A 24,852-nucleotide genomic window follows, 5' to 3' on the forward strand; every position below is an offset into this window, starting at 1 on the left:
ACTTGAATGTGGAGGGACGTTTCAGTTAGTTGCTGTGGAGCTTGGTTTGTTTTGGGGCAGTAAATAGTTATTAAGATGATCCCCCTCCTCTGCATGTCTGAGTTTACGGCAAGCGAACCATCAGTAGTGAGGAAAACACATTTCTGGGTTGTAAAAGTTTGACCACCGTAAGAAATTGGCTTATTTGTTTGTTCTGTGGACAGGATGTTGACTCAACTCGAGTTTTCCCTGTGGTGATTTTCAAGTACAAAATATGCACCGGGTGAGGAAGTCTCTAACTCAGGTTTAATTTTGTAAAATGAGATTTTTCATGGAGAAGGGAGCAGTGGGTTCTGTGTGTGTGTTTTGCCTGTAAGCCTCTTCTCTGTGTGTTTGTGTGTGAAACATTTTCTTGTGATGGTTTATGCATTCATAACTTCATCACCGTGACATGTGCACACTGCAATGCCATTTTTGTTTTGATTCAGACTACGAGATTCTATGATTAAGCCATTTATATGCTTTCACACTTCTTATGAATATTTATTCAATCCTTCCGCTGCACATTATCCAAATATTGATCATCCCTCTCCTCTCTCCTACACGAGTGGTGTCCCATCTTATTATTTGTACCTCACACTGCTCGCACAGCGTCGTGCTCGCAAACCTCAGTGGATGCTCACGTAATGCGGAGAGGTGTCGAGCTGAAACAAAGGCGGAGTACCTCAGATTAGAGCAGATGATAAAATGAAACTTTAATAATCTAAGCGGTGAAACTGGGTCATTCAGAAGCAGAGAACCAAAGACAAGAGAAGAGCAAATGGAGACTTGACGGTAATACAAGTAATTACAACCAAAGAACATGCCGCGCTGACAATAAAACACAGAATAAAGGGAACATTTGAGGCAGCAGGTTGTTTACAAATGTGCTGTTTATCAGGACAGTGCTGAAAATACGTGCTCAAAACACACGTTCAGAGATGTAATGCCTCGCTTGGAAAAAGCAATAATCTCGAGAATACGGCGTGGCAACGTGTTCGGGTCACTCTGACAACTTACTCGGATTATGCGCTTGTCCAAACAATCAGTGCTGATTTGATCAGTGTTGTAGCAGACATGGCACAGTTTGATTGCAGATTGAAACTCTCATTATTACCTGCACTAACATAATCAGATTTAATCGCCTGAGTCCTTTTAAGAGTGTCAGATGAACTTTATTGATCCTGGCAGCTAAATTGGGTCATTTCAGAAAAGGCAATTTGTAGAGTACATAAAACAAAACATGTTTTCTGATTCCTGAGGAGAAATTCACAGGCTTCTGTATCTTCTGCACTGTGAGGAGTCTCATACTGAAAAACCTTTGTTCTTATTCTCATTCTACACAATCCTGCACAATATTCACTGCATACGATTCTTAATATTTAACATTTCTTGCTATTGTCACAAAACTGTAGTAATACTACTATTAAAAAAATGTTTGCCTGCATTTGAGTGTTTTTTTTTCCTCCCCTCATCTTCTTGAGGGGGGGAGACAGGTTTTTCGTGCGATTTCAGGTGCACATACTTGAAGTCTCTTGAAAGTTGTCCGCCATGTTGGGTGCAACACAATCACTGTTCGTTAGTGACAAATGTGTGTTCCCCAACTGGTTTTTGAGTGGTTCCTGGAGAATCCTGGTTGTTGCTGGGTGAAATTGGCTGCAAACAGGAAGCTGCACCAAAAACCTGCCTGTGATTGCTTTGGTCCCTAGATTCCTGCACTCACCTGCGATTTGCACACAAGACTCTGACTTTCAAACACTCGCTAACTATTAGCCAAGTAGTAAAACTTCTAAAAATGTGACGCAATCCAGAAACTGATCAAGTGAAAGTTGCAGCCGTCTTGTAGGATTTGTATTGCATTTCTCACAGTTTCACTATCGCTGAGAGTTTTTAGTTGTTTGCAAACAAATAGCTGTTGTCCATGCAAATTTCATGCAGCTGCAGAAATCTGATAAAGACCAAACCAGTCGCAAGGAGGCTTTTCCTAACAAATCAAGGACAACACCCACTGACAGGTCTCCAGGTCTATGGAACCTCATTCACTTTACTCCAAAATGACGGACAAAATGATTTAATGCTTTTAATGATCACATGACTGCTAAACCTCAATACTCAACATAAATACCAAATCAGATTGATAGTAAAACATACTGGCATTTTTAGCTAGTTGCAGATAAGTAGACTAAATCCTGCTCCGTGATTGGTTAATAGTAGTCAGAACACTGAGTACAAGTGGAAACCAGAAAGACTAACAAAAAGTTAGTTCCTTGTCTACCAATTCTGTTGATATCCACGATTTCATATCATCTCCATGTTTATGTTGAAACATGTTCGTTCTCACATTACATTTCCCGCAGCCACAGAGGGACATTACAATTTACCAGCCCCGTCATTATTTTGTGTCGACCAACCCTTTGCCCGAGGCTCTTGCTGCTAAATGTGCCGCCATGACAGAGCACATGTATCATTCTCTGAAAACTACGCCCACTGGGAAAAAATAGTCTGCTCCATTAGCTGCTGTTCAGGACTAAAAACATTAACAAGCTGATGTTGATTCGCTTAAAAAATGCACATGTCAGAGGACGATTTTAGCACCCGGCATCTAGTTAGCCTTTAAAACCTTATTTTAACAGGTGTTACAAGCTATTTCAGCCAGCTAAGTCACTTTCAAAATAATAATGTTACATATAGCTTTCTGAATTCTCCACACGATAATAAAAGGCGAATGTCACGTCTACTGTTTGCGTCTTACTTTTCACTTTATTTCTTGTTGTTGATGCCTCACATCTTAATGCCTCTGGCCACTTTTGTCCAACAAACGGCTCCTTTTCTCTTCTTTTTTTTAAAAAACAAACAAAACACAACTGGTGAGCTTTTTACTTAAAACAGCTTCTCACTAAAGCTGTAAATGCAAGTGATCAGGGTGATATTATATTATTAAATATAAGAATATTGAAACCTTTACCTTTTAAAACTTTAATAAATATCCAAATGCAAAGGTGTATCAAACCGGTGTTTCAATGTGTGATTGTCCCACAATATCGTGACCAAAAACTCCCCTGCATGCCGTCACCGTTGCAAATGTTCTGCATGAGTCACGACCATACTGTTGTTGCCATTACACCACCAGGCATGTGACATTTCTTCTCCTCGCTGTAAATGTTTTTGTCCGTTTCACCGCATCTGATTTTACGCTTTAAAGTTCTATCTGACAGCGTCCAGCTGATTGTTTGAAACTAGATCAAGAAAAAAAGGCATTGTTTGGAGGTCAGGTCGGCTTGCGGACAACAAGTAACTTTCTCTGTTCCATTTTAGGAAGAAGAATGATTTTAGATTTCTGTTAAAACGGCTGTGAGAGAAGTTGACGTGTTGTTTGCGAATCAAAAGATATCGCAAGGGTAAAAGAAAAGGACTTTGAACTGTTTCTCTCCTTTTGTGTCGTGCAAGGCTGGAAAGTGCAGTTTGGTGTGATAGATGGTGGTTTGCTATGATTGGAGCAATTCTGGACTCTTCCTGGAGGGGAAAAAAACAAACTCAAATACTACCATTGAAAGCAAAGGAATAAATGCAAGCAGACAGATATTTTCAAAGTTGTGCTGCAGATTTCAGTGTTTTTATGAACAACTTTTTCTGGGTTAAACCAGGAGAATGGCGCACGTTGTTGCTGTTTAACGTTTAAATTAAAATCCTGAACCTTTGTGTTTGATAGCTTACTCAGAGGATAATCTGATTGTCAGTTTAAGCGCACAACATTTAGTCGTTTGTTCACGTTTCTCATTTGTCTTTGTTGAAGTGAAGTCCTTTACAAAGCTCATACTAAAGAAAACAAAAACCCTTTCCTCCTTCGCTTTCTTTCTGCTCATTATAATTGGAGCGGCTCCTTTTATGCCACTTCAGACAACTCAGGAAGGCTAAAGACAAGTAAGAGAGAGAAAGCTAGCGTGTGCTCTTGTGGGGCGCATGTGGGATCAGGATGTCGTCGGTTCTCCACTCATGATCAGCGAACCCCTGACTGAGCCAGGCTGGCACAGAGCTCCCCTGATTGGACCCATCAGAGCGAGGAGAACAGTGATTTCCACACCTTCTGCCTCTCGTTTGGGTGAATGAAAATCTTGTGCTATTTGTCCCGTGTAACGGGAGCAAGGCGGCTCTGATCTTTCCCCTCTGTCTTTTCTTTCTTAGTGCTGATACACAAAGGAAGGAGGAGAACGGGAGAAATGAAGTATGAACGATTAGAAAATGAAAGAAGATTGCTTTTGATTAGCACTCATTAATTAACGCAGTCAGCCGCCTGCCTGCTCCCCAGCCAGCCCATCCACAATACATGGCCTGGCTGTGTGATTAACTCAGCTGTGTGTGTTTGTGTGAGTTGGAGAAAGGCATGTTGTCATTAGTAGAGAAAAAAAAACATGTTTTTTTTCCCCCCCTTTTTATCAGCTCATCTTTTGATCTTTCTTTCTTATGTTTCTGTTGATGTCCAAGTGTGTGTGTGCATTTTAAATTATAGTTTTCGTGCATATGCATGATTAAAAGTTACCTGCACAAAAGAGGATGCCAGACATTAAGGTGAAGGAAGAATGATGAGTAAGATTTAAAAGAAGAAGCAGGTGAGAGGAGATGAATGAAGGCAGCACGAAAGAGCAGAAAGTTGGGAAGAAGGACGCGGCAAAGACGAGAAAAAGAGAAACCAAATCAATTCTTAATAGAGGAGAAGACTCAAGCAAAACAAGGACGCGCATATTTTTTTTAAGTGCAAAGAGATGAAAGAAAGTTAATGGCACAAAAACAGTAAGAACAAAGGATGGGAAACGGGAGCTGGGAGGGATGGAGCGATTTCATACAGAGATAAGAAATGGAAGATTCAGAAGAGCCCCAATTTCACAGTGGTGTGAGTGCCGCAGGTTTGTGCCGTTACGGCATTACAAGGAGCGCTTCACTTGATTACACATAAGTCCTGTTGTAGTGGGAGCACTTCGCATGTTTTATTCAGCAGCTCATCTGTAGCAGGATGGACATTTGTTTGTTCTTCAGTCTGCTGCGTGCTCAGGGTCGTGGATGCAGAGCCACGTCTCCTTACTGCTAATGGACGGAGCAGCATTAGTCAAGTGTGTCAGGCTCTGCCCCGCTTTCTCGACTGCTGGCACTGATGTTATTATCACCAGTCAAAGCTCCCACTTTAGAAAGGATATTTCAGGATTTCCTTGATTTCACAGAAGGTTTAGGTCATTCTTTATGGGAGCTTTCTGTATTTCATACGCAGTACATATGAACCTGCTTTTGAAGTGCTTCAAGGCCAGATGGAGTTTATCTGGCAACTCTTCTTATGCATAGTTTGAGCTTGTGGCGACATCAGGCTGAAGGAGAGAGGAAATATTTCTGCTCGTCTGTGTTTCACTGGGAGATTGTATATAGTTTCATTTGCTTCATACAGCCATCAAAAACTTCTATTGATCCAAAGTAACCAAGTTTTTCAAAGGTTTTTTTTTCTAAATCAGGTTTGACACCAATTTTAACAGGATGATGTTTCAGGGACCATTGAATTTAAAACAAAATATGGAGCATGGTCTTGTTCCCAGGATTTCTATTAAGTAGGGTTGGGCAATATAGCCTCAAGGTTATGATCTTTCATGGAAAATTTCCTATAATGATGTTTATTGTGATATAGTGAATATTTTCTCAGTGATTGCAGCTTGTAAGCAGCAGCATTCATTTGAACAAAATGCTGACAGACTACCTGGATGACTCTATAGCCACAAGGATACAACAGCAGTATTATCAGTCAAGTGTAAGCACCAAAGTAGCCAAGGTAGTGTTTTCACTGGAAAATTTAATAAAATCATGGGTTAACATTTTAGTCTAACAATAACTGTCATTGAAGGAACTTGTACATCTTCAGGAGCCACACAATCCACGCCAACACCTACTGGTATCTCTTCCTGGTTGTACTTGGCGATGTGTTTTTGGAAACAGGTTTGTCGTTTTCACTTTTAGCATGAACAGTTTCCTGGCATATTTTGCAAAGTACTGCACACTGGTGGTTGATGTAGCTCAATTTTTAGTTACTATATTACTAAGGGAGGCGGCTGTGTGGCTCTTGCTCTCAGGCTACGTCCACACTAGCCAGGATATTTTGAAAACGGCGTTTTCTTCTGAAAACGCTCCTCGTCCACACTATCGTTTTCAGTCGTTTTCACAGAGTTGTACGTACACGCTGAAACGACCAAAAATGCTTATGTTCCTGTACTGCGCATGCATGAAGCGGAAGACGATTCGACCTGCCTCATTTCTGTCTGCCGTTTATTTACTAACTCTTTGAAACGTGGCGGCAAAATGTTGAAGAAAAGCACCGAGTTTTTTAAACGGACTCACAATGAGGTGGAGTTGTTGCTGCGACTAACACTAAAGTACAAAGTTGCAAAAGCGAGTGAGAATTAAAGAATTAGAAGAAAAGCTATGTGGAGCATGTACAGACTGATATTAATCTTTAATAGGGCTGTCAAAATTGAGAGCAAGCAAAACAACTGCTGTATAATGCCCTCTATCTTAGGTTAATTGGTCACATGACTGCATCACATGACTTAAATGTGTCATCGTTTTCGAAAAGGCTTGGTTCGCTGGCCACACTGCGACGCGAAAACGGCGTTTTCAAATGTATATGCTTTGGAGAGCATTTTCAAAACACTCTGTTTTCCTTGACCGAAAACGTCGTCTCAGTGTGGACGTAAAGCCAAAACGGAGAGAAAAAGATGCGTTTTCAAACGAAACGTATTAGTGTGGACGTGGCCTCAGGCGTGTCTGGACTTGTGGCCTTGTGCGTGATAGGGAAAGTTAACAAAGGGGGTTAACTTGTGTTAGCCCTACTTATCAAGGATTGAAGAATTAGCAAAAAGAACTTACAAATACAAAACTGCACATCTAATAGAATACTTGGCATGATGTTATTGAGTCATTCAGCAATGAGTACTTTTGTTTTGCTTGAATTGGAACCTTAATTGGAAGCTTTATGAAAATACACGCATCCATCTGTGTCCTGTGAACATAAGACACAACTAACCGGGAAGTCTGTCTGTAAGAACATTCATATGTGCAGGGTCAGAGTAAAGATTATATATGTTCCACATTACCTTGTACTGCAAGGTCAGAATTATTTTAGCCTCTCATGCATTTATTACTAAATCATTTATTTTAGGCAAAGTAACTCAATGGACTAAATGACATGGACTTCCCTATAAACATGAACTTGCTTTGTAACTGAAAACACAAAAACACTCCTAACAACCAAACCCAAAACTTTACTCCACCGTCTTTCCCCAATGTGTGTGTCTCAGTGGACCTCGTCACTTAAGTGACTAATTATCTCACACGCTGTGATCATTTCAGAGATGTCTCTGGAGACTCACACTCCTGGGAGTGGGACAGGGCACTCACAAACACCAGTAAACAGTCTTATGACGATGTCTAATGCTCGTTCTGCTGAAGCATCTGCTCACATAGAGCTCAATATTTTGGAGGTTTTCTTCAGGACACACACACACACGCACACACACACACACAGCTGCTTGGTCGGTTGCTCAGTTAGTTTTGTTATTCCAAACCAGCTGTCTGCTCAATTTCCTAGAATCAGGAACATCTGTGTGTGCCCTCCCTCCTAATCCCCTCTCACTATCTCTCCTCTGTCGTCTGCCCACACACTCCTTGTATTTTCATTATTAAGAGCGTATCAGTGTGACAGGTAACAGAAATCCAACTTAAGGGGAAAAACCCCTTCAGAGCTGAGTTAAATTGGTATGGCAAGCTCCACCGTCAGCAGTCCTCTATGTATGTGCATTTTTCTGTGTGTGTGTGTTTGCCTCTTTATGCTTGATTTTGTGTGTGTGTGTGTGTGTGTGTGTGTGTGTGTGTGTGTGTGCGGGCATCTTGGATTCCTCTCTGGGGAAATATGTCTTTCAGTATTTTTTATAGTATTTATAAATTTTCATTCTCTCTATCTCCGTGTATATCGGTGTACTGTAGCTTTCTAGGCTATTAGGCTGCTGACTGTTGTATACAGTACAGTGCTGTTGGCGGGCCAGAGATAAGCTGGGGGATTGCTTTGCCGCTGCCGCTTTGTTGGAGCTGTGATGATGTGCTTCTGTCAGCCTCCTGAGGTGTTTCTGTTGTTGCATGCGTACATACATCTTTATATAAGAGAAATATGAAGATTTTGTCAAGTCCGTGGGGTGCTTATGCTTTCCTTTAAATCCCTTTAGGCTTTTTAAATGTTACTCAGAAAATAAGTTAATTAAACACTTTGGCCTTTTATAAAATTTACCTTGATAATTTAAAATGTGCAGCTCTGCAGCCATGAATGTTTTATCTAAAACTGGAGCTGTTACGAGACAGCAGCAGGAGACTAGACACCACTGGTTTGAAGCTCTGAGTGACTCTTTAAGTGGACTCACAAACCTCATTAAAAATGTCACAGGTTGCTTTTTGTTATAAAAGTTGTTCACTGGTTTTTATGCGGTGACTCTACAATGAGAATGGTCCCAGCTCAGGGTTTCCTGACTCTATTTTTTGCTGATATTTACTTGCACATAATTGTTTGTTTGTTGTATATGTTCACTTGTATGTACTAATTTTGGGTGTAAACTGCTGTTGGAAACGTTTAATGAAAATATGGAGAAGATATTTTCCCATCCTTATTCCTGTTTCTCCTCGTTAAAGGCCACCTCACAATTCCTTGATTTCTTTTTTGCAGATGACTTGTTTGTTAAAGTGGTACATTATTACAAATGGTGATTTCTGCCAGACATTGCTGGGCAAAGTAATCACTGCACTTGGCAGAGAGCTGCAGTGATTTATTGAAACTTTTGGCAACATACATAGAAACATGGTATACAAGTGAACAGTTTTTGATTGATTGATGATACTTTATTCATCCCAAAATTGGGTTAAGGCTGCCATACATACCATACATACATTACACAAACATCACATGGGGAAGACAGGTCAGTTCAGTTTCAGCGAGAAAATAATTCATGCTGATCCATGAAGGATAGCGTTCCATTGTGTGTTTTTCTATCCAGGTTTTTATTTGCTTTTATTGCATTGCAAGTGTGTTTGGGATCATTGTCACTCAGCTGATGGTACTTTTTTGGGTTCATAGGCTCTAGTGTTTAAGCTTTTTTAGCTACAAGCTTATTTTGTGAAAGGCATTTCTGTAAAAATGGTCAGGTACAAGGACTGGACTGGAAATCAATGAAAAAAGCAGCCAATGTCCAAAGGAAAACAAAGAAATACCTTTAAAAAACCTGGAGAACTATTGCTCCAGAGAATAACATGCACATGTTTACAGTATGTGAACAGCTATGTGTGCGTACCAGCAGTCCACTTGGATAACTTTACTCCTCTTATTTGTGAACTTGTACCTGCCTGTGATTCTCAGCAGCTGTTCTCCCTACGGTACCTTTGTTTGGAACCACAGGAAGCTCCTTCATCAATACCTGTCTCACTCTGTCTAGACGTTCAGACACTTGCTGGAGGTTCTCTCTATAATTACAGTCTAGCTGTAGATTTTCTAAAACCTCCCCCTAAAGAGCCATTGCCACGAGTTTATTTGAGCTCTGTCGGGCCTTTGGACATGCTGAATATGTTCCTGTGTAATTTATTTTCAACCTCTTTTATTTGTCTTGGCTCATGTCTCTCTCCCTGTCTCTCCCTCCTTCTAGCCTCAGTCTATTAGTCTCTGTGTTTGTTATGTGTGGTGGCAGTGAAATAACACTGTTCATTTGCTTTTGCTGAGGTGAAAAAACAATCCATCTTACACCCACCTTCTGGAAAAAAGAAGGAAAAAGATTCAGTGCTCTGACTTTAGCGTGTTCTGCCGTTCTTTGCTGAGGGAACTGGATTAGTTGACGTTAATAGGCTCAGAAGCGCCGCTTCAGGCTCTGCTGGGATGACTTTAGCAAGTTAGCAAGCTACAGTAGTGCAAAGAAACAATAAACTCTATCTGAAGAGGAAGTCGGAGTAGAACAGGCAATGGTGAGAGAAGGGGAGTTTATCATTTTGACAGAACAGTAAGAAGATTTCTGAGAAAGAAAAATGTGGTTTTAAGTGCACATGAAAGGAAGTATATATGCATACTCTAAGAGAGTGCATACTCTGTGGACGTGTTGTTGTCTTTCAAGCAGACTATATTGTTATACTCATATCGCATTCCAAATTGAGATTCATTGTGTTTGCATGGTTGCGTTGTTCAAAACAAGACATGGAACAGCTGCCAGTGTCAAAGCTCACCACAGAAGATGACTCTGTAATATGAGTTTTTCACCACAGCGTGTCCTTTGGACATGTCTCAGTATCTTTTCATCTTTGTCAATGCTCCTTCTCTCTCTTTCTCTGTCTGCTGCAGCCCTGTCCGTGTTGCGGTCAAGCGAAGAGCAGACTCCAATTCCACAGAATAAGTTCATGGGCGACATTGAGGAGCTGGCTGCTAGCTATGAACGCAAACTCATCGAGGTGAGTGTTGTCCTCATTCATACTGCTACAGAGAGAAGGATCAGCGTCAAATGTTTTTAAAGCTTGTTTATAATAAAATCCAGGAAGTTTCCAGGTTCCCTCCAGTTCATCACATGAGCGACATACTGTAAATGTTAGTTCCTCATGTTTGAGACATTGCATTGCTCTCAATTTTCACACTTCAAGACAATTATTGTGCTAACAGGAGAGATAAAATAACAAATTGTATCTCTGGGTTTAGTTCCAGAGCGGTTCCCTGTGTTTTCTACCACATTAATAAATACGGATAAGATTAATTGTAGCTAAACTGCCATTTCAATTTGTGTTTATCTCATCGTTAGCAAGGGGCGACTCCTGTGGTTGTGAAAAGTAGTCAGATTTATTGAGGTCTATGAGAAAATAATCACTCGATTTGTGACCTCAGTTAACGTTTTCTGCTAAGCTTTTGCTCGACCACTAGTTTCACATGTTCATTTTTTTCTACTGCTTCAGGCCTTTAAGGATCTATAAAACTCTGTGTGAGGAACCTGGGAGTGGTCTGCACGGCACTTTTTGCGTTTGATAAACGGATCCATGCTGTTGTTAAAACGAGCTTCTTTGCTCTGCTTCAGAGGGCATCCATGGCCTCAGTTTGTCTCGACTGTTGCGTCTTTATTCAGTCTGTCACTGCTTGGCCGACTGCAGCTGCTCAGCTGTTAAACTGGCTCATGCGAGCAAGACCAGATATCACTCGTGTTGGCTTCCTTAGATCTGCCTCCTGCTGAGTTTTAGAATTGATTTGAAGATTTTCTTGTTTGTTTTTAAGCCATTACATGGGTTGGCACTTGTTTACGTCTCTGATCTTTTAACTTTGCTCACTCCAACTAGATCAATGAGGTTTGCTGAGCAGATGCTCCTAGCTGTCCCAAGGTCCTGATTAAAACATAAAGGAGATCAGGCCTTTGCAGTGGACCAAACTGCACCTTCACATCAGGAGCTTTCCAAAATTACTCATTTCTGAAACTCGTATGAGCATTATTTGGCTTTTAAAGCAGACTGAATACTGATTTCTGTTTACTGCTGTTGGATTTATGTTTCACCCCATTTTTGTCAGAAGGTGGGTTCTTTCTTTCTTGTTAAAGCACATAATGAGGGCGTTATACTGTGAGAGAGTCCAAAAATTTACATATAGAGAAGTAAAATAAAAATAAGACTTTTGAGAATTTTCAAAAGAGTAGTAATAAATAATATGTACATTAAATCTTCAGTTACGTGCTGGCCCTCAGTGACTTAAACGATGGCATCTCTGGCACTGATGCTGCTCCCCCCAGCAGAAAGCAGCAAAGTAGATGGGAGTTACAACCACAGACTAGTAGAAGATCTCCAGCATCTTGCTGCACACATTAAAGGATCTGAGCTTCCTTAGAAAGTAGAGTTTACTCATCCCCTTCTTGTGCGGAGCATTGCTGTTGGTCCTCCAGTCCATTCTGCCATTCATTGCAGTGACCAGCTTTCTGTACTTCAACTCCTGCCCACCCTTAGTGCAGCCAACCACTGCAGGGTCATCAAAGAACTTCTACAGGTGGTAACCCAGTATTACTAACCGCCACCACCCAGACATACAGACTGAGGTTGATCAGTTTTGTTGTTATCTTATTTCATATTCTTTTGTTTGTCGAACAGTTTGCACTTAAATGTGCTTCTACATAAACTTCACATCACTTCTGACTTCCCTACAGTATATTATTGAATTTAGTAAATGATGATGGTCCTGTTTAGACCAAAGTAGTTGATAAAGTGGGGAAGGTTTTAGGGTTTTCCCACACACATGCCTTGGGCTACGCTGTTTGTTCAGTCTTGTATTTGTAGGATTAGGTAACCAGTTCCACCCATCTTCAAAAAAATGACCGTGACTGCCACGCTGTAGTACAGAAACTGTAATGTACTGTGGCTGTGTCTGTCTTTGAAATGAAGCTTTTGAAATTCCAACCACATAAACCTTGTTGCGCCTCAATTCAAAGAAGTTGATTTTTCACTCTGAGTTTTATTTTGTTTATTTTACTCGGAAGGATAAACACGACGTTCCCGTCTGCATTTCACTCTCAGGATCATCTGCCGGTGCCCGAGTTTCAGAAAGCTTCTGTTTGCTTTAAACGAACGGGGGAAGTCACAGCTTCTACTTCACAATACAAAGTGTTCACTTACTGTATATATTATCAAAGTAAATGAGGTCATGATTTGCGTTAATACCTGCATTCAGAGCTTTTAGTTTTGGGGAAAAATGTCCCCAGGCTACTCCAACTAAATAAAGTAGAGAAATTGGACTTTCTGCATTTGCATTGATTTAAAACCCATAACAGTGCCAACAGAGCTTTTCCCCGAGCAGGTTCTTTACAAAAACATCAATTGAGGATCTCAGGAAGCTCTATAATAATAGGACATAAGGCATAACTCTGCCTGCTGTCTGAGTAATGATGAGAGCTGTGTCCAGTTTACTGTTAGATTGACCAATATGACAACACTCCCAGTAAGAGTGTATTCTAATGGGTAGTGACACGTGTGAGGGTGTCTGCATGAATAATTCATCTGAGGTTTTATATTTTTTTAATAAGAAATAATTCAGTCTGTGTTTCCCCAAACTGTGTCCTCACTTATTTATGCACATGCATGTATGGTGCATTTTTAATGATGTTTACTTATTTATTTGTTCGTTTACCGAGCTGTCAGTGTCATTTGGGCCTTTACAGCAAGACCGGAGGACAGTGTGGAGCACAATCACCCTGCAGACTCTGTCCTTCATCCAACTTGGTATAAATTATCCTGTCGTGCAGGATGCAGGTATTTTCCTCGTCCCTGTTTGGTAATAAGTTGCAGAGTAGGGATCTTGTAAAATGTGAGTGTGACTGCTCTGGTGAGGCTAGTGCTTGCTCTTTAGATAACAGCAAACCACAGAGGAAAATGGAACAAGAAAGACTTGCAGCTAACAGGAGATACAGAATGTTCTTATTATTGTTCATCACCAGTGCTGTCAGCTGTCTCCCTTAATAGGACTTACCATAATATTCAGTGCAGTGGGATATTAGTGTGAAATAGAGACGGGCAAAGCAGAAAAATGGCTTTTAATGGAAAACTCTGTGTGTGTGTTTTCATGAACGGAAATAGCAGAGTTGAGATGTGTGGGCTGAACTGGTCCCAGTTCAGTGTCTTTGAAAAGAAGAAAAATGGCACAATTTTTTTTATAAATTTTTATTTAAATAAGAAACTTGAGCCATGACATAATAGTTAAGTTATTCTTATTCAACATATTGCCAACAAGAAAAGTCCAGCAATCACTGGAGTGCTGTGATTGCTGGTTTGGGTTAAGCTAGGTGGAGTAAGATGGCAGAGCCGGTCCAATCTTGCGCCAACATTCTGCCTTTTCTGTGCACAATGAAGACAGCAACATGCAGAGTGATTATTGGAATTGTCACAGGACACGAGCATCCTGTCTGGGCTTCATGTGGCGACTAGGGAAGGGTATCGTTTAGGTTTTATCCGATACCAGTACCAAACCGGTACTTTTGAAACGGTGCCGGTGCTTAAACGGTGCTCGAACCGGTGCCCGAACCGGTGCTTAAAGAATGGAGAACACACACTTTGTCCAAAAACCTCTTATGTTTAGCTGTTTTTTTTGTAAAAAGGTAACAATGTTAGCCTTTTCTGCAGCTATAGGGGATTTATGGCATCACTCTTGGCTGGAAGCAGTGCTTAATCAATGGAAAAAACACAAACTTTGTCCAAAAACCTCTCATGTTTAGCTGTTTTCCACTTTTTCTTTGGTCGTTTTAGCCTTTTTGGCCAGGGTGAAGGGAGCATCTGCCATCAAACAAGAAGACAGCAGCATGTAGCTATGGTGATGTTTGCTAGTTCACCTTACGTGCATTAATGTAATAACGTGGTTAGCCTACTCAATGTAAATTACACAGGGACAACATTAAGCTACTCACGCAGAGAAGAACGGCTGCTGCAGCCATCGTCCGTCATCATTTCTGCTACACTGGCAGGGCTAGGGGCCAGGACTCTCCCGGTCGGGTTTTTGGGGGATGTTGCTAACTCCGGGTCCAATAACAGGCACCACACCCGCAGTAGATGTGCTCGATGTGAGGTCTCGCAGCAAGCTATCAAATACGGTGCATTTCTCGGCTTTTAACAAAATGCTATAAGAGTCCCAGATATAAACCTAGTGGGAGTATCCCCCCACAGAGGGACAAAAGGACCCCCTGATGATCCTGAAGAAGCTTCTCGGATGAGAGGTGAAACGTCTTCAAGTAACTTAAAGAAGTCCAGACGCTTTTCTTTGCAAGCTCCTTTGACTACGATGACCTGGATGACTGGGAACCTTCACAGACAGATTGGCTAGAATCCAAAGTGTATGACATCTCAGGGAAAAAAAGCACCGAAATGTGCGCTGCTTTTCGGTCTGGTTACTACCGTTTATGTCAGAATACCGGTACCCATCCCTAGTTGCGACTAATTGATTGTCAGGCACAGCATCAATCACACAGGAACGACAGTTGAAGCAAACACACACACAAAAAATCCAAACTCTGTGTGCATTGCACGTGACATGGTATCAGCTTACTTTTAGTGCTAACCATGCTAGCATGCTATAGCTGAGAAGAAATCCTCTAATAAATTCAAGGTGGAGTTTGCAGTCTACAGTGTTTGTTCTGGGAGAACAAATACAGATGAATAGAGTGACTGGCTGCAGGAAATCTCAAAAGGTGCCTGGGCCTTTGCAACCCTAATCTCACCGTAACTTAGATTTAGTGTATACACAGCTTAACAAAACGCTGGTTTGTTAAGCTGTGTCTTTGCATTTTGAAGCCGAATGTGATGAGTGAGGTGTGGATCTGATTGTAAAAACACACACTTCAGCAATTCCTGGATAATCCACTTTTCTGCCTCCTAGCATGGCCAGAAATTACAAAACGCACTTAATGTTATATTCAATAAACTTCAAAATGGAGACTGAGCCCATAAACTCATCAGGAAGTTGTTTGCTGTATTCACAGACAAATGGAGATGAGGGTCGTTTTCCCAATAAACTCAAACGATACAAAAAGCAACAACTGGGCTCATGGCTGGTGAGCAATAAAAATAATTGAATTTACTTTTATTAAAATAATCTGTTTTAATAAAAAAATAGAGTAAAGGCACTTCCATATTGACCATACTTTTCAGTCCTGACAGCTCAGTCCATCTTTTAGCAGTGTGATAAATGCACCGCTCACACGAGCTGAAACTGCAGCGCAGCTTCTCCTGATATAAGAATTTGACATTTTGTGATTTACACGAGCAGCTGTCAACACTCCTGATTCCACTGTCTCCGCTCGGTGACTGAGACAAAATCTGAGCAGCCAAGTTATTGATTTTTGAAAATGTCACATCAAGCCTTGTTTGATACATAAAGGCCTCACTGAGACAAATAAATACTAGATGGGGGCTCAACCTTCATTAACCTGTGAAACACGCCCGTGTTTCTGACCTATTTGAGTTTTAATTTAATGATGCAAATGCCTTGTATTGACTTTAACTTTGCACTCAGAACTCGATGCTCGTTTCCTTTTCATGTTGCCTTTGAAGCTGTGCACAAGGCAAACCTCAACAAATGAAAGTAATTTAGTGGTTGCTCAACAGGGTAGCTTTTTCCTGACATGCAGGTAATGATGGCCTGTGAGTTTGGTTTTGGGCTTGGCATCTTTTACCAGAACCAAGCTTGTGATGTCTTGTAAAGGCATGAAGGGCAATGAAGCCTCATATGGCCATTCCACTGAAGCTACTGATTGCACCATTCAAGGCAGCAAATATGATTGGCTGGTTGCTGATGACTCCAAAGAAGAAGTATTTCTTACTGCTGCTACAAAAATCCATTTGTTATAGTTTCAGTGAGCTCACTTTAGTTCAGTTTATCATTACAATAAAACCACTTTTATTAAATGTTTTTAAAGCTGCATTAGCTGGTGTTCTGATAATGCAGATGCAGATTAGACAGAAGAACATAATCACCTTAGAGCCTTATTATGGCAGTTTCAATGGATCATTAAGTAATTTACACAGATATGGAGCCATACTGGCATTCATTTGGACTTTTGTTTCTGAATTTTAGTTTCTACCAACTCTGCTTGTAAAGCCTAAGCAGGTAGTATACAGTGGGTTTATCAGACTTCCTCTGAAAGCGCCTGCCTTCTGGGGCTACAAATGAACATACTGACAGTTTGTGGACCATTAAATCAAACAATGAGCTACAAGAGTCTAAAAGGCTGTGAAGAGAAATACACCGACAGCAGCCTGATATACTCTGTTGTTACTATTAGTATGATCAAAAAGATCCACGATGATGCCCACAGGAAACAAAAATCTTACCAGATGTAAACTTTGCAGATCTCTCCTTAAGGTAGTTTCCTTGAACACCTCTGAACTTCCTCCCAGCGTGGCTGCTAGTTTGAGATTGATCCCTGCAAGACGCATTCTTAGATTTAGAATATGCACCTTGCAAACATCAGTTTCTGTATCTCAGTGACCAGCTTTTGCTTTGAGGATCATCACCAGCGATGAGAGCTGAGTTTCCAGCTTTTATAGACCGAACAGGATTTATCTGTGAAATAGGCAAAAGTTTCTGCAGTAATTTGAAGGTGTTGCGTTCAGGCCCAGACCACCGTCAGGAATGTTAATGCACTGTGTTGGACACTCAACGCAGAGTCCTGCTGTAACATCCTGAGGTGCAACATCTGTCAGGAAATGACCTCAACTGTGGTGTGTGCCATTATATGTCAGCACACACATTGAATAGGGAGTTGTAGTTGTTTTTTTTAACCACCCAAACACAAATATACACGATATACACAGTTTGTGGGACAGCTGGTCTGTTGGTCATTCTTACTTGTGCTGTTGCTGGTCCATGAGCCAGGTGTTAAACTAGAGACAGTTGTGTAGGGACAGAAGATGATCACGGTTTGTGTTATCAATAATGGGATGCCACTCTATGTTCTTGGTTGCCATGGTTAAATGGTAAGTTTCCATGTACTAATTTTTCACATTTTATATGGTCTTGCATGATGAATATGAATATAAACAAGAAAAGTGTCTTAAATAATTATGTAATGTAGGTCAAAAATCTGGAAATTCTTTGGTATGGTTGCGTTTGCCTGTCTGCTCTTTGACTAACAGCTAGCTGTGCGTGTGCTTTTCCCATCTCAGTTTTGAAATCATCTCTTTAAATCATCTGTTTAAAATGTTTTTGGTTTTACTCATTCAACCTATAACCAAACGGTCTCAGTGAGTAAGAAGCCTTTGTTTTTGGTGCCACAATCTGTTTTCTCTCATTCTTCTCTTATTTCCTTTCATTCTTTGCCGTGTCAATCAGAGGGTGATGCTGGCGTGTTCGTGTGCGCTTGCATTCACCAACTGCGTGAATCCCTATCATAAATCTTCATGAATGTCTGATCAAAGCTGGTTTAAAAAAAGCTATCAGTGTGCAAGCACGTCACCGTATCCCAGTGGATCTGTTTCTGAGTGAAATAAACAAAAAGGACATGAAAGACAGACAGATGCAGAGAGATGAAAACGAGGGGGGAGCAAGTGCAACAACTCCAGGGAATAAAGACATAACCATTTTAATTTGCATCTTTATGGCATTGTACTTCTCTTTGTCTGTGAATAATAAAAAAACAACAACAAAAATGCTTTGCATAATGCAGTAAAGATTTCCACCGAGGTTTCTGAGAAACACCCAAACTGCATGACACCGATCTGTGAGTGTTGGGCGATAAGGAAAAGGTGGGCAGGCGATGATGTAACACATCGTCTTATCAGCGCACGCAGGCTGTTGGTGGCAGGCTGAAGGTGTACAGTACAGAAACACCTCTATGAACTTATCGGGCTTCCAGTCATGCACACTCACCAGGATGTGACTGTTCATTTTTAATTATATTTTTTTATCAATTGTGAAGCTGATCCGACAGAGCACTTTGCAAAAGTCTCGAGCCAGCTTTCATGTCCTTGTATTTTGCTTCCAAAGAAGCAGAGTTTCATGTAATCTCTTTAAATGGCCTTGAGCAAACAGTGCAATCATACCTTTAGATGAATAAGCAAATAATACCAGAGGTAACAGTTTGACAGGCATAAAATAGTATTTTTGCAGGCAGCAATGGGGTGATTCCCAAAGAACCAGTGGCTGTAAATTTAGAATAAAATGGTTTGGGACTCCAACTTCAGCCAGGGGTGTTGGCCAATCTGTCAAAATTGCAAAACTGCAGAGAAAATCGCCACTTTTTAAAAAATTTTTGATCCTATGCAATACTATCTCCCAATGCAGTCCAAGCATACCTGGGTAGAAAAACATGCTATCAGTCATGGATTGGCTTCCTCCAGAGCCCAACCTTAACATTACTGGAACAGTGTGGGAATTATCTTGACAGGGAAGAAGCCTGGAAAACTATTCTTGCAGCCGATCCTTACTGAAATGACCAGAAAGATGCCTAAGAGTTCAGGCTGTGTTGAAAAATACATGTGGTCGTACCACATACTGACTCAAGTTTGTTAGAATTCCAAAAACCTCTCTGAATCTTTGCCTTTCATACTAGGTTTTAATATTTTTGCACATTTCAATAAATCACTGCAACCATTTCCCATTTTCTTAAAGCAAACTATAAAGAAATGAAGAGAGACTTGGGGCTTTTGCGCAGTACTTTAGTTCACTTAAAGTTAACTTAACTCAGCCATTCAGGATGTTTTTATTGAACATTTTGCACAAAATGTCCTCCTATTAAAAAAAATAAATAAATAAAGGAAAAGATTTTTAAAGAAAAACTCTTCCTTAGTTATGATTTTAAAAAGGGAGAGTTTAAAGGCTACTTCTCTTTAGGCAATTCAGATTTATACCTGGAAACCTCTAAGCCAGTAGGAGATGTTCAAATACTCCTTTGAGTAAAATCAGTTCTTTGTGTTTCTGAAAACCAATTTGGATCTTTTTAAGAACCTCTTAATGTCGCCTACGAATAGGCTGAAGTCTCATTTAAAAAAGTGGAACCGGTGGGCAACAACAGACTGCTGCGTCTCTTTTTATCATATGAAGATGCTCTTTTTATAACGTTCCCACCTGTCACCTGACAACCCAGCCCAGTGATGATCCTTTTCATGAGAACAGCCACATCTAACTCTGCAATATGTACATAGTGTCCTGCAGTTTCATTCATAAGGCAAAAGCATTATTACTGCATCCATACGTTTAATGTTTCAAGAACAACTTTTGGTAATTTCTTAAAATCTTGAAATCGGAGAACTGATGAGAATCTTTCGGTCAAAGGTCAAGGTCACTGTGACTTCATAAAACACCTTGTTAGCCATAACCACTGAATTTGTACGCTAGTGATAAGAAGTCTTTACCCAGATTAAATTTTAAAAAATGCACACAAGGGCACTTTTCAAATGTCAGTTTAATTAAATCCAACAAGTGCTGCTGAAGCAGATCAGATATGTAGAGATTTCTTTTTTCATTTCATTTAAATATCCCATATTTAGGCATATAATTGCACGTTATAGACAGAGATTTAACTACTTATGTTTTAAAAAACCATAAAATTATTTGTTTTGTTAACAAAATGTATTTGATAAAAATCCAAAACAGGCATTTTAATTTTGATAACCATTAATCAAACTGGAAGGTGAGATTAATAATTATGTAGTAATTAGTCTTTGGAAACATTTAATATTTCTTTTGAGTTTGAAAGTAGTTTGAAAATTGCTCATTTTTAATTTAAACAGCCAAGTTTTGTCCTCATTTTGAGAGCTTGGTACATCATACAGTAGTGCTGTAATCTAACCAGGCTAATCCTCTGTCATCATTAGCCAGATTGTTCAGTAGTGATCTGTCACGTCTTACACTACAGATATTTTTCATCTTGTTTCAGTACGCAGTGTGTTGAGTATTTTCTATCTGCTGTACTGCATTGATAAGTAGAATGAGATTGCTGTTGCAGGGTAGAAAAGACATATAGGTCGAAACTTCCAGTGGGATCAGGGATTCTCCCTTTGATCCACAAGCTCATTAATTAACCATAAACAACATCAAGAACAAGTGCAACAATTACAAGCTACTGACTCACAAGAGCGATATTAATAACCAGAAAAATATGAACCAGCATGCTTCTATAATTCTCCTTGTCTTTGCTGTGTAATGCAAGTGAATGTGACCCTTGAGTAGCCCAGATATTGCATAATGCATATTATTCTTTCTCAAATAATGCAGGTGAATCTGCTTTGAAGTGTTCAGACAGGCTCTGAGCACAAAAGCCTTTCAGAGCATTAAATTCTCTCTTTTATAGGAATTATGGATTTCTTTGTTCAGATTGGACTGGTAAGCTCTCTCATGTCTTCGATTGCATAACCTTAATGCACTAATGATTTCAGTTACTATTTGTGGGCATTTTTATTCATCTTCAGATGAATCATTCAAGACCTGTAACGCAGTCGTACACCAGACCAGCATTAAAACACAGCGTACCTGATGCAGGTCTTCAATATGCCAAAGTATATTAATGCTACGCAGCTCGTCTCTGTTACTATCGAACTCGGCTGATGAATCCTGGAGTCCTGAGCGTTGCTACTGTACTGAAGCTCTGCAGCACCAGAGTAAGATTTGAAAAGCCGGTTGAGTAAGACTCTAAAATGATTAACAGAATTTATTTAGCCAGTCTTATTATCTTTTCACCAAGGACAGGTTCCTCCAAGTTTCCATCATTTTGCCTGCTGATCTTCACACGATGCTGTTTATATTAAAGACACTGGCAGATTTATCACTGAACTTCTTTGCAGTTTTTTAAAACAACTGGATCATTTCAGTGGTTCACAACATTTATTTTGTTGCCTGAAAGTTACAACTATCACCTGACACGTGAGAGGTGTGTTCTTAAACAGTGAAATAGGCTAAAACATCTCTAAAATCAGCACATTATGCCATGATTTAATCATACTGATGAGGATGATGATGTAAAAGTCTCAAAAACTCACAAAGCTTGTATCAAATATGAAACGCTTGGCTTTAACCTGGATTATCTTTATATTGAAATTTGACAAATATGCAAAAAAAAAAAACCTATTAAATGGAGAAAATACTTTTTCACCACACCGTACATAATATATGTCTCATTCTGCTGGTTTTACACCACACAGCAAACACAGATCAGCCCTTCAGATTCATGGAAGAACAGAAGTCCACAAAAAAGAGAAAACATTTATTATGTGTTGCAATAATCTATAACTACCAGCTGAGTGTTCTTTTAATCCACAATCTTCATCCCGACAAATTCCTGTCAGTGTATATTAAAATGTTAAGTTTTGATGGTGAAAGTGACAACTTTTCCAATGTAAACCTAATCTTAATCCACCCAAATACTTCTGGCATGTGTAGGCCACGAGAACATTTACCAAGACAGGGCTTTCATTTCCTGAATGCTCATCCGCATGTGATGAAAACACCCCTAAAATTAAAGCTGACAGACTGTATTTTAACATTGTCATCACTGTAGCGTCTCAAAGTAATAATACTGCATAATCAAAAAAATGTGTGATCCAAGTGCACAGGCAGCTCGCCGTGTGATGCCGCAGTGACAAAAACCCACGTCTGTACCACAGGACAGATTTAGCTTCTTTTTTTTTTCCCCCATAAACTTCTATTTCTAGCTTTTCTATCGGCCCATCTTCCGCTCTCATGAGCTCACACTTCTTAACGCATCTCTCCATCTCTATTTGTATGTTGTTGTTTTTTTTCCACCTCAGTTCAGAGTGGACAGCACAGCTTGCGATGTCTATATTTGTCCTCTCTCACACTCTTTCTTGCCCCCCCTCCCTCATTTCTCAGCTGTGTCTCTTCCTCTTAAGGAGCAGCTGTGCTGAAGTGACTCAGAGATGCACATAGAGACCCAAGCTGCATTTATTAGATGTACAAAGAAGCCCAGTACCGGCCCTGTTATGGTTAAGGTCTCACCCAGGTTTAACATTTAAATGAACCTTTGATGCCTTTTATTAGGTTTCCTATCTGATGAACAGTTTATGTAATCTCACAGTCAAAGTCCTATTTTTAAAATGATTCAGACGCACTGGGAAGGACACAAATGAACAAAAACAATGTCTGTTACTGATTCATAATATCTTTAACCACATATGATTTTTGCATTGTTTGTTTGCTTGTATTGATGCAGTGTAGTTGCTAAATAACAGGGACACCGGTGCCACTTTGACTCATGCTCATCCCCTTTCTTTGTGTCTCCAGCTGCTCACTACCTTCCAATCTCCCGGAAAAGCAAAATAGTATGAACATTATCGTTTATGAAAGTGCTTTCTGTTATTTAAGAGGAAACACTCGGGCTTGGCTTCGAACTGAGCACATACTAATGTGCGAACTTCAAAAAGTGGATAAGTGTAACATGAAAAAAGGGTGTTGTGTTCATAGACAACAGGTTCAGTTTGTGCTGCTGCACCTGCTTCTCTGTCTTCTGTGATCAGAGTATTCATGTCAAGTTGTCACTCCAATTAACAGGCCTCCACTTCACCAGAAACCCACTTAAAATCAAGTATTAAAAAGAAAGGAGAAGTCTGGGTGTACTCCATCACAGCACACCCTGCTGGCGTCCATAGACAGTCCTCTGATGATGGTTTCTAGGTCAGTATCAGACAGCAACTCCTAAAACAATTTTACTTATTGAATCCATAAATGGTATGCAAATAAAACCTCAACATCACCCACTGGTGAAGGCTAGAGTTTGACTTTTTGCCCATTGACATCCCTGTAATCACTATAATGTTAATTCGGATGACGATTTTGGCGACGTTAAACAAAATGTACTTGCTGTAAAAACTGAACAGCTGGTACCTCATAGCTTAATAGAGGGCTTGATATGACTCAAACTGAGGGACAACGCACACTCATGTGGTAGTGAGTTGTTAGTCAGTATATAGCCACACATTACCCTACACCCACTATGCCTGTTTTACTCAGTGTGGAGGTCACCGTACCACAGCCTGTGACCTCCAAACCCTGATATCAGCTTTCCCTTTTGTTTCCTCTTGTCCTGATGAGCTTTTCCTCCTCTCCATCTAATTTTGCTCCACCCCATTTATAGTATGTGTAATTAAGGTTATGAGGTTTTGGGTCAGCTGTACCACTGCTCCCCCCGTCTGTTTTCTTCTTTTGGGGGTTTCAGCTCACGATGGCATTTTTTATTCAGGCCAGCTCAGCTTGGCACAGATCAGATCATAAACGGGAGGAGAGGAGAGGGAGAGGCGCACGGAGAGATTCTGTAGAGATGGGAGTGGAGAGAAGCAGAGAAGAATAAGGCGTTATCCTCCTCCATGAGATTTTTGTCCTTGTGCGAGCGGGCCTTTGAGCACTCGAGCGGGGAGTCTTTACTGTATGGGGTCGACATCACTTGGGTGGCAGTTTTGCTGAAGTGAGGCAGTGCATCTTACTAAACCAGCCCTGCATGCCTGATAGAGAGACTTCTGCTCTTCTGTAGTCCAGTTTTCAGTCACAGTCAGTCATTACGGTATTTTGGATATATCTGCATCGGATGAGGCATTTGAAGCTAAGATGAGATTGTTTTCGTTTTTTGAAGCTGTTGGCTATTTTTATGACATCCTTACATAAAACATGACTGATTAATTTATTCAAATATTTGATGTGATTAGTTAGGTTGGTGAAGGCTCACGCAGTGCGATTAAAAATAAATGTTGCCTTGTATTTGCTTTTAAGCCGTACACTTCAACTTCGCAGAGTCGCAGAGTTGGAATAAAAGAAAGCAATTTGTCTTTCTTACATACACAATAACCAACAAAGGTATTTGTTTTAATCACGGAGCTTTAGTATATTTGTCATTATTAATGGTAGAGGAAGAGAATCAGTTGAATCAGATTTTTCGTTTGTTTTATTTAAAGGTTCCAGCTGTTAATCCCACTTAAGTGCTGCTAACGGTACAAATTATATCAGTTTTGTAGAAAATTAAAATAATAGACTCGTTCAGCCCAGAAAAATCACAGCGTGAGTTGCAGTTTAATTTCCACTTATTTTTACAAATGCGTAAAAGTATGGTACTGTATACTGTTATACTGCAAGATTATAATTAGAGAATGCATATTGTCCTTCAGAGTTTTTGCTAGATCATTTTTAATCTGATTAGCACAGCTTCCAGGAAATGCAACGAGCCATGAATGTGTTTATTCCTACATTAGTAAATCTAATTGCTTGCAAATGAAATTCTGCAAAATGAGCAATTAAACTTCGGCTTCATGGCTTATTAAAAGCACCTTGTAAAGTAATGT

General features: G+C 40.1%; 1 protein-coding gene across 1 annotated transcript in view; it reads left to right on the forward strand.

The window, feature by feature from the left end:
• The window catches only part of snx29 (sorting nexin 29), a 143,548-nt gene that overhangs the window by 65,997 nt on the left and 52,699 nt on the right, over positions 1 to 24,852 (forward strand). The window contains exon 15 of the mRNA XM_085465703.1: positions 10,412 to 10,518. Within this exon, the coding sequence (XP_085321829.1) occupies positions 10,412 to 10,518 (107 nt within the window). The remainder of the gene's footprint in view (positions 1 to 10,411; positions 10,519 to 24,852) is intronic.

This window comes from Copadichromis virginalis, linkage group LG8 (genome assembly GCF_057382275.1).
Source record: "Copadichromis virginalis isolate Kocher_CV1m ecotype Utaka linkage group LG8, C_Virginalis_male_GT1.1, whole genome shotgun sequence".
Taxonomy (NCBI): Eukaryota; Metazoa; Chordata; class Actinopteri; order Cichliformes; family Cichlidae; genus Copadichromis; species Copadichromis virginalis.